The following is an 11,807-nucleotide window of genomic DNA, read 5'->3' on the forward strand; positions in this document are numbered from 1 at the left end:
GCCATTCAATAACAGGCTCATTTGGAAACTGGAATTTGACTCGACGATTCCTACAATCTATGGAAGCATAAGATGCATGTAACCAATCCATCCCAAGAATGACATCGAAATCTATCATGTCAAGCTCAATGAGATCACAAGGAATAACTTTATGCAAGATAGACGCAAGGCAACCCCTATAGACCTTTCTAGCAATAATTGACTCACCAACGGGGGTAGACACCAAATAGGGCTCTAATAACATTTCAGGTAAAACATCAAATCTATTAGCAAGGAATGGAGTAACAAAAGATAAATTTGCACCCGGATCTAATAGTGCATACACATCAAAAGAAAAGACCTTTAACATACCGGTAATGACATTGGGTGTATCCTCAACCTCTTGTCTCCCATGCAAGGCGTAAAAGTGGTTGGTGCGTTGGACACCTCCTTGGACTTGTTGACCATGAGCAATTTGTCCTTGAGTCCTACCACCACCATCTCTACAATCCTTAGCATGGTGGCCCAGCTTGCCACACTTAAAGCATGCATTGGAGCCGGCTAAGCATTCCCCTTTATGAGTCCTTCCACACTTCTTGCAAGTGGGGAAAGTTTTTTGAGTAGCAACATTCTCTCTTGGAATCATTGGTTTACCACTCTTGTCCTTGTTGAACTTTGGAGGAGGAGTATTGGTGGAACCTTGTCCCACAAATCTTTGCCCACCTTGGCCTTTGCCATTGTTTCCATGATCGGACCTTTGAGGGTTAAACCCTCCACCATCCACTCTAGCCTTTTTGAACCCCCTTGATCTCTCTCTAAGCTTCTCTTCTTCAATTTGTTCTGCGTAAGTCATTAATCGAGAGATGTCCATTTCCTTGATCAACATGGCCGTTTTGCACTCCTTGGACACCAAGCTTGAGACACCGGAAATAAACTTGCTCATTCTAGCTCTTGGGTCGGAGACCATGAAGGGAGCATACTTTGACAACTTAGTGAATTTGAGAGCATACTCCCTCACACTCATACTTCCTTGACGGAGGTTGATGAACTCTTGGATTTTGGCCTCCCTTAGCTCCAATGGGAAGAAGCGGTCTAGGAAGGTACCTTTGAACTCTTCCCATCCTATCGACCCTATTTCTTCATCCCTCTCAACAATCCATTGTTCGTACCACACTCGAGCCACACCTTTGAGTTGATAGGCCAATAGCTCGACCTTCTCATTTGGTGGCACACCCATGATAGCCACAATCCGGTACACCTCATTAATGAACTCCATAGGGTCCTCATCTAGTTTAGAACCATCGAACTCGGGCGGATTCATCCTTTGGAAATCCCGAATCCTAGAGGCTGGATTTTGCATTTGGGGAGGAGGAACACCTAGATTCCCTTGGTTAGCTACGACTTGAGCTAACAAAGTAATAACACTGCGAAACTCGGCATGGGTTACTCCGTCCTCATGATGTTGGGCATTAGGAATCGGAGGAGTTTGGTCCTCATCGTCAACCCTTGCTCTTCGAGGTGGTCTTCCACGAGTCATTATCTAGAGAACACAAAATGGGTCGTTAGTTAAAGGAAAGCTTAGGACACTCTAAGGCACGACATGAATTTGAAAGAAGTGAAAATTTTCCTAAACGTCTCATAGTCTCTTATTCATAATTGTGGCGCGCTTCACAACCATGAAGAAGAACCTATTCGACGCGGTATGTTGGACTTCCAAGGATCATTCAAAACCTCGGGCTCTGATACCAAGTTTGTCACGACCCAAGCCTAGGGCCTAGACGTGACATGGCGAATGAGGAACCCGAAAGTACCTCAAACAAGCCTCTTAGCATTCTTTTAGCCTTTCATAGGTAATGATGATAAATAAACAAGCGAAAATCATAATAAATCTTCAACTTACATATGTCCAACAATACCTCTAACTATTAGATTTAACGGGGCTAAGACAAGTCCCTAGCTCACCCTCAATCATAATAGAAGAAATTCCATAGTAAAATATCTTAACATATCATAAACTAGAAAGATAAAGGAGTATTGTTCCCGGAACATGGGAACTCACCAAAAGTAGTCTTCAATGGAATATCAACTAGCCACGTAGAGGAGAATGAGGAGGAGCACTGATCCCTACATGGTGATATCATGTAGGCAAAAGAGTATGCATTAGTACTTTGAATGTACTAAGTATGTAAGGATGCATGAACATTGAGGAAACATTAAAACATTTATGTAATATGGAACATAATTTAATGTATGCATAATAAATCATATATATATCCTTTAAAACATTCATTTTGTGGGAAATTAACCATAACCGACATTTAAGACCATGCGAGCTATTACATGGAATCCAACATAACCCCCTACGTTGGCCGGGGAGACTACTTGCCGGGTAGAACTCCGTCAACTTCATTCATTTCTTTAACTTTAACTTTAAGGGCTATTTATGGATCCATTAGCCTAAGCCTACAAGGGCTCATATGTTGGCACATAGTTAATGAGACAAGGGGTTGCTACTAGGATTCCCTTACCGAATCCCACCTCAATGCCTCATTCGGTGCTAAGTCAATCCCACAGAATAGTTTAATACTTCAAAATATTCATAGCATATAACTTGAGAATTCAAACATCATATTCGGTAGAATAGCTCATTAAAACATTTGGTAATTCAAATATGCAAGAATTTTCCTTATTGCATAAAGAATCCATCATTCATATCATTTCATCATTCTTTTATTTCATAAGACTCTCTTTTGGTCATAGATATTTCTTTTATAAATATTCATTTGGAGTCAAAGCTTTCAAGTCAAACTTTGTTAAAAATATAGTAAAACTAGGTGGGTTCAAATCACTTCAACTTACAAATATGTATGTAAATAAATATACATAAATACTTTAAAATCCATTAATTAAAATCATGCTTTAAACAACCCACCATTAATTTCAAGAACCTTTAAAGAGATAAATAAAGAGATTACTTGTAAACCATCAATTCATACATATGAAATAATATTGCATCAAAGTAGACCAATAATTATTAGTTTAATCATGATTTATGCTATTAAGTAAAAATAAGAATTATCCATAAAAAAGTTACTTGAAATTGAGAGATTTAATTGAAAGAGTTTTTGGACTACATGGGTGGAAGAACCCATGGATAAATACTCAAGAGATAAGCAATTTAAAGATGTGGAAGCATCTTAATTAAAGAAATAAGGATGAGTCCCTATAAACTCAGCAAAATCTAGTCAATATCTCAAACCATGCGGAAGTTTAACATCTGGAACTAAAAGTCAGAGTACCAAAACTCCAAATAAACAACTAGTCTAGGAAAGAGGATACAACCCCAACAAGTCATAAAATAACAGTGTTTAAAGTCTGAGTCTTGGAAGAATGACTAGAATAAGGAGAGTCCACGACAGCTTGAAAGAAATGGCTCAACCTTGAACTCAAGCAGCTACTGATCCTCTATTCTAGGTCTCTCCGCAGCGAGCTGAATATGCCCTATACTTAACAAAGACAGAACAAGTGTAGTATCAGTACACAAAATCAATAGTGTACTAGTAGGATCATGCGGCTAGCCAATAAGCGAGCCATGGACAAGTATAAACTTAACCATTTACATCTCACATTCAGTACTCAATAGGATAACAGTTCATTAGTCTCAATATCATCCAATTTCATATAAAAGTCCTCTTGTGGGACTTGCAAACACTTATTTATGTGTCGACCGTGACATCCGGTCCAAGATTTATGTCAAAACGTGACACTTGATCCAAATATGTGTTAGAACGTGACACCCAATCCAAACATACAATTCAACCATAATCACAATTAATAGTCAACTGTCATATTACCCAAGAACAAAATTATCACAAGTCATTATCAGCAAGTGATCATTACACATAATTTCTAATATGCTTCCCTATTCATATACACATACGCATACAATAGAGTAATTTAGCAAGCACGTGAATCGCATACGGGAAACAAAATCATCACCTACCTTGAAATCAAACTTTGACAACTCTAAAGTGCAGGAGTTTTCCCTTTCCGAGTTCGTTCAACTTTTTCTTGGTCTAAAAATAGTAAACACATGCAAATGATCAACAAAATAGCCTAATTAACATGAATTATAACATAATTCCCCTTTTAGGATAAACCCATGATCATAATCCTCATTCTAGGGATAATTCTCACCATTCGTTTCAGGCCAACCCCCCTCCCCCAACGATCACCCACCAATAATTATGAGTTTTAGGAATTCAAATTGCAAGTTTAGGGAGTAATTTACTTATGTTTGGCACAAATTGTGGTGGAAAATAATTTTAAAAATGGCCCTAGGTCACTTCTGGTCTTTTAAGAACGAAATGAGAATCACTAAAACCATTTTTGAACTTTTTTCCGACTTTAAGTCACGTCTGTCCTGCCTCAATGGGACCAACCTGCTCTAGCGGCCCCTTCCTGGAGGGATTATTCCCGCTCAGGCGGGATATGTGGATACAGTGAGATCTTAAAGAGTCTCCAAGTCTCCCATATCACAACATACCTTCACCCCAAGACACCATAAAATATACCTTCCACGTTAAGTCCAATTTCGGAAGTTTCACTTGCCCGAATGCGATTCCGTAAAGCCATATATGCTTTGTATCGTCTTGGTTATTAGCTAATCCAATCAAATTATGGATTCAATCCCCCATCCACATCTAGATCACACTAGATTTTCCTTAACTCGAAATTCGTCCAAGTCTGGCTTAGGCTCAATTTTTCTGAAATCACTACCGAAACTTTTCTATCCCGAATTCCTTCCTTATTGGCTTACCCGTAACGACGAAAACAGATCGTTACACTCGAGTTCACAAAAATTTTATAGATTTATTTTAATGGTAGCTAGGCATTAAAATGGTAAGCACAAGAATATAAGAACAACTAATATAATAAATAAATATGCCGAATCAAGAATTACTAAACAATCATTTAATTTTTTATCAGAAACTTAGAACGAGAAGTTTAAATCTACATAGACATGGAGAAATTACAATAAATAATTCAAAGAAAAGATGTAAAAATAAATATAATAAAGGAGAGAAAAGATGAAATCAAAATTCCCCGACCTTCACGACAGCACCTAGCTCTCTTTCTAGGTCAAAAATTCTCAAGTTTTAATTCTAAATTGTGTCTCCTCTCTCCAAAAATTAATTTTTTTGGACTATTTATAATGTATAAAAAAAAACTCATAAAATAATTGAGTTCGAAACAAATTGAAAAATTTAAAATCCAAAGAAATTGGATTTCCACGTGATGTGCCTGCTGGAACAGACTTGTTGCTGCAGGTACGTTCTTCTTTTCCTTCTTCAAATTGAATATATATTATATTAATATTTTATTAATTTCTTTTCATTAAGAAGTCTATTTGATTTCCTTACGTGATTTTTCATCTTTAATTTATTTTTGGCTTCAAGTCTATTCATTTTCACGATATTTTAGCTCTAAGCATAAAAATATAATATTGAGCACAAATCATAAATTTCATGTTAAAAAATGATAATGAAAAAAATTAAATATGAGGCAAATAATAATTAATATATTTATTTTTGACCTCACGTCAAATGATACAATTGTCACACTTATATTCATTCGATCTTATATTGCTTGTATTCTTTCATAATACAAAAATACTAATTATATTCGATACATATAGGTTGATACATACCACTAATAAGATTGTATTTGATACAATCATTATATTGTTACAATTGATATCGTTGATACAAGTATCTTTTTTCTTTCTCCTACGTATATATTCACTGTATATGAAAAAATACAATTGAATGAATAGTATATCTTTGCTATTGAGTGCCACTGTTAGCAACAATTTTGAAGAATAAAAAATAGAGTGAAGCATTATAGGATATAATCTATGAAGAGGAAGAGAGGGGTGGGATAGAGAGAGTGAGAGAAGCGAGCAAGAGAGAAAGCGGGAAGAAAAAGGAGGGAGGTGAATGAGAAAAGAAATTTATTATAAACCCTAATTATAATTAGGATTGATAATATTTTAAAATTATAATTATGCATAGTAAACACATATACTAGTTATGTTTATTTGGTAACATGGTTTTTCGTTAATTAATTAATTGCTAAAAATGATATGACATTGTTATTTGCATGTACGTGCATTGATTCATGTTGAAAAATAAATTTGGATTGTTGTTCTTTAACTACATGTGAGTTACATAGATAAACACACTGAAAAGAATGTAAAATACTAACTAGGTAAAATTGAATAAAAATATTTTCAGTTAATAATTCCGCTCAAAAATATCCTTACAGCTAATAGTTAGGTTTAAAAATGTCTTTATTATTATTTGTATGTACGTACATTGATTCATAATATATGGTATGGTATGATACTGTACTGTACAGTACAATACTATGTTTGGATAGATTGTATGGTTTGTTATTGTTTAATGATAATTTTGTTATTTGGTTTGACTATATGACACTGTATCATAATTGATAAATTTACGAAATGTCCTTAATAATTATAAATATAAATAATAATTGAAGAGAAAATTTTAATTGAAATCCCTAGAAGATTCAATTGAAGAGATAATGAGCACAATTGAAGAGAGAATTTTAATTTGAAATTCCTAGAAGCTTCAAAAATTATTGCGGAGGAGAATGGGTAATACGAAGGTGAAAGCAGTAATATATTAGGGTAACGTTTAATAAAGAATAAGGGATAAATTAGAATTATTTAAAATTAAGTAAGGGTATAATTGAAAAAAAGAAGAAGAAAATAATGGAATACCACCAAATTGGTGGTTTTAAAAAGTGAGGGTTTTCATGATTACAAAACCATGAAACCAAACTGTACCATATCATGTAATTAAAGAAACAATCAAAACAAACGTAATTCTTTTACTAACTATACCATACCATGCCACAGAAAACCACAATCCAAACAAGCTGTTAAATATATTCCATCCCTAATAAAAACATAACTTTTAAGGAATTATACTTTTTTTCCTTTTAAAAGTCACTTTTACTAATTAATGAGTAGGAAATAGTCTTTTTTCCTTCATTGTCTCATTTTGACAATTAAAATAAAATAAAACAACTCCATATATATTTTTAAATTAATAATATATATAAGCTAAGCATTTTCTAATTTAAAAATCATCTTTAGAAAAAAATAACATACTTATTTTGAAAAAATATATTTTTAACTTATTAAATTAAACTATTATGATAAGGATATTTTAAAATCAAATTACTAAGCAAGACATTTTTGTTCGTATAATTTTTTAATTTTAACTTTTCATCTAATATATTTAAAAATATCAGACTAAAAAATATTATGATACATTTGATCATAAAAGTCAAAAATTTATTTTATTTTTTAAAATTTCATGTTAATTATTATAGAGGATAGTAAAAAATTATGGAATAACTCAACAATATTTTTTATATAATCCTTAAATAACCATTAACTTAATAACACTTTTTCGATTTAATTTATCGATTGTTTTGGTTTTTTCACACCTAATCACTAGTGAGCAATAGCCAATAATTGTAGCATAGTGGTAGACCAACGCACTATATAAGTGGGTATTATTGGTTTTTCTTAAAAAAATATCGCATTAATAGTAGAATTTCTGTTTTATTTAGTCTTGGCCACATCTTTTTCTTGTTAGATAAAAGGAAGAAAGGGAAACCCTTGCTGCCATGGAAGTCAAAGAAAGCTCTGACGGTTCTCTTTCCAACCAAAGGTTCTACTTCAAAATTCTTACCGCTAGTACTTGTTTCTTCTTTCATGTCAGAATTGGTTGATGCATTTACTCTTTTTTTTTCTTCCTTTTTCTTAATTTTGGATAAATCTTCATGTTTTGCTTTTTATTTTTCTTTCAGTTGGGATTATTGAAAACGACCTTTCTACTTTTTAAGATAGGGTAAAGATTTGGTTAAACTATATTTTTTAAAGCTCAGAGATCATACTGGTATATTATTGTTGTTGCTAATGTTTTGGTTCATTTGTTATATAAAGATTGCTACTTCTTATATTTTAATAGATTTCTTAATATAAATACAAAATCTGAGTAAAAGTTAATGAATTTCCAGAACCTGCACCCGGTATCCTAGATCTGCTCTAGTATACACTGTGTAATTTTCAAGCCACGATGCCCAGCCAGATAGCTCGGCCCCTGCCTGCACGCTATGTCATACCAGTATAATCAACTGACCTTACATGTTGTAATTTCATCACAGGCTATTGGGAAGAGTTGCTTTAGTCACTGGTGGTGCAAGTGGTATTGGAGAGAGCATAGTACGCTTGTTTCACAAACATGGCGCGAAAGTATGCATCGTTGATCTTCAAGATGAACTCGGACAACGCGTTTGTGAGTCCCTTGGTGATGAACAGAACGCGTGTTTCATCCATTGTGATGTTACTTCAGAAGCTAATGTTAGTCATGCTGTTGATTTTGCTGTTGAGAAATTTGGGACACTTGATATAATGGTTAACAATGCTGGAATAACAGGGCCACCCTGTTCAGATATCCTCGATTATGACCTTTCTGTTTTTGATAATGTGCTTGATGTGAACGTAAAAGGTGTTTTCCTAGGAATGAAACACGCTGCTCGTATAATGATTCCACGAAAAAGGGGATCAATTGTGTCGTTGGGCAGTGTAGCAGGGACTATTGGTGGCCTTGGGCCTCATGCTTATACAGCTTCCAAGTTTGCTGTTTTGGGACTTACGCAAAATGTGGCAGCTGAGATGGGGAAACATGGTATACGCGTGAATTGTGTTTCACCTTACGGGGTTGCAACTGAATTGGGACTGATTCACTTGCCCCCCGAACAAAGGAATGATGATGCAATCGCGGATTTTAATTCTTATTTTAGCAAGTTTGCGAACCTGCAGGGCGTGGATTTGATGGCTCATGATGTTGCTAATGCTGTGTTGTTCTTAGCCAGTGATGAAGCGAGGTACATAAGTGGGCATAATCTAAAGGTTGATGGTGGTTTCTCAAGTGTAAATCACTCTCTTAGGGTCTTTACATAAGTACTATATTAATCAGGATTTTATAGTAAGTGTCTCAGAGATTGTAATCTTGCATAAACTGTTAAACTATTATGTTTGTGAATTTCATCAATTCAAATAAAACTTGTGTATTTGTTCATCCTGTAAGCCTTGCATAGTAGACTTCCTGCTGAAGATCATCAGAGATGTTTGTTTGAACTTTTCTTTGATTATGAAATACAATTTGAAAGATCACTCATCTTCCCTAGAATGGTTCGTTTAAAGCAGCACTGTATGGGCAAAGGCGCTCGGGTGCACTTAAAGTATTATAGCTAGTGTTCTTTATGGGCAAAGGCACTCAGGTGTACTCAAAGTAGTATTGCATATATCATATCTTAAGATGAGGTTGTTATTCCGCCTGCTATAATCTCAAATAGGGTGTAAATTGAGGTAAACAGATTGGACCGAATCCCCCCACATCAAGAGCTTTTGGCTCTTCACATGAGAGAATGCTAAGTCGTAACATCGAAAGATTGTAATATTATAAGTTATTGTTAAAATAATATAATTATTCATATGGTTAGTCACTAGTGGCACAACCCACTGGGTAGTTAAATAGCGCCTCAATGAGAGTGTTTCTTCCCTCCACAATAGTATAATACTAAGACGAGTAAGAGTGAATAGACTCTATTCATTCAGACAAATCTAATGCCCTGTACTCTGATGACGCTTCGAAATACTTCAAAATCACCAATTTTCCTCCACAATTGCATACAATAAATGTATACATAATAATATATCCACCTTGGTACGGGCAAGATCCCGTGTGACATACTCCTGGAATGATTTTGTAGGACTGAATTTTCTTGTGGATTTTGGATCTCTTGAACCTACACACATGAATGTACAAAATAGTAGCTTATTATTACATAATTAATTAAAATATTCATCACTCAGTTTAGTATTTGAAAAAGTAATAATTCATATTCATTAATAATAAAAGTAAAGAATGAATAAATTACCTCAGCATTTAAATTTTTGGCATTTAACCCTATTTTCTGGGTGTATGAGCCAGATATTTGTATTGAAAAAATGTTTTTTTCCTTCCTTAAAATAAACGCCAGTGTAACTTGAAATAATAATAATAATAAAAAGAATTAGTAAAAAGCATGATTAGTGCAATCATATTATGGGGTGTGACAAGTGAGGCTTGCTCAGTTGGTTAAGCACCTCCACCCACGACCGGTAGGTCCTGGGTTCGAGTCACATTGGAGGGGAAGTGTGGAAACACTATAAATCCTCCAAAATAGGGGGTAAAAAAAAAAAAAAAAAAAAAATATTATGGGGTGTCTATTGTAATTAATTAACCATATATACAAAATTGTCTGTCAAAGAAAACAGGGTTAACAGTTGTCCCTTTGGCAATGTCTCCCTTGTTTATATGAATTATTGCTACCTCTATTACTGATATTAAACTAAAAGCATGTTTAGGGCCCTTAATCACTTTCTCTATTATAATATCTAGGACAATTTTATCTAATTAATAGTATTTTTTTGTTCAATCACTAACCCATTTGGATTTTTTTATTCAGCATGTGGAGAACATCTTCAGTACTTGAACGACAAAGATTTTTTGTCCCTTGTTATGAACTAGGACTCGGAAGTAGGGAAGGAAAGGAGGGAAAGGAGGGGGGGGGGGGGGAAGTATTTGCTTATGGGATGTTATGTAATAGAAAAATGTCCATAAAAGTTCAAGGTAAATTCAATAGAATAATTATAAGATTGATAATACTACATGGTAATGAATGTTGGGCTATAAAAATGGAACATATTCACGAGATAAGTATTGTAGAAGTGCAGATGTTAAAATAAATGCATGAACATATTAGAATAGATAAAATTAGAAATGACTACGTTCGCTAGAAAGTGCACATTGCATACATTAAGAAAAAAAGCAAGAAAGGTCGCTTGAGACAGTTAGACATATTCCGTATTGAACTACAAATACATCGATATGTAGGTGTGAAACTATAATAAGTAAATATATTAAAAATGAATAAGCAAAACTAAAATCACAGAGAAGAAAATAGTCTGGAACGATGTATAAATCTTGCTTATTATTTCATATGCTTTAAATCTTGTCCCACTAGTTAATAGGTCTTTTATACAACTTATTGAGTATTGTGACAATATAGGTTTCTTGTCCCAATTTAATATATATATTTTTTCTTTTTGCTTATGCTTGGTAGTAAGAAAATTATTTCATATGCTTCTTAAATCTTGTCCCACTAGTTAATAAGTCGTTTATACAACTTATTGAGTATTGTGACAGTATAGGTTTCTTGTCCCAATTCGACATATATATATTTTTGCTTCTGCTTAATAGTAGGTTTGTGTGTCAGCTTGGTTCGATTTTGATTCCAATCTTCGCAAAAAACAATTGCCATTACTATTTTATGACAAGCTTACTGAGTATCCACCACATCCCTTATTTAGTCCATTCGGGCAGTACTTGCTTTTTAGATGCAATGATAGGTACTTCTAAGTTTGATATCACCACTTAGTGCTCACATCGTCTTTTGTAATTTTAGTTATCATCGTTCATCTTCCGATGGAAGCTTTTTATCATTATCTTTGTGTTTCAGATATGCACTGAAGACTCATGTAGTATTTTTATTGGCGAAATGCATTGAAAGTTCCTTAAACTTGTTATGTAATAGAAAAATGTCCATAAAAGTTCAAGGTAAATTCAATAGAATAATTATAAGATTGATAATACTACATGGTAATGAATGTTGGGCTATAA

General features: G+C 34.0%; 1 protein-coding gene across 1 annotated transcript; it reads left to right on the forward strand.

Annotated features, from left to right (window-relative positions):
* Positions 1-7,615: 7,615 nt before the first annotated feature.
* Positions 7,616-9,161, forward strand: LOC129902627 ((+)-borneol dehydrogenase 2-like). The gene is made up of 2 exons (XM_055977964.1): positions 7,616-7,748; positions 8,245-9,161. The coding sequence occupies exons 1-2, from the start codon at positions 7,705-7,707 to the stop codon at positions 9,041-9,043; spliced, it is 843 nt and encodes a 280-aa protein (XP_055833939.1). The 5' UTR covers positions 7,616-7,704; the 3' UTR covers positions 9,044-9,161.
* Positions 9,162-11,807: the final 2,646 nt, after the last annotated feature.

This window comes from Solanum dulcamara, chromosome 9 (assembly GCF_947179165.1).
Source record: "Solanum dulcamara chromosome 9, daSolDulc1.2, whole genome shotgun sequence".
NCBI lineage: Eukaryota > Viridiplantae > Streptophyta > Magnoliopsida > Solanales > Solanaceae > Solanum > Solanum dulcamara.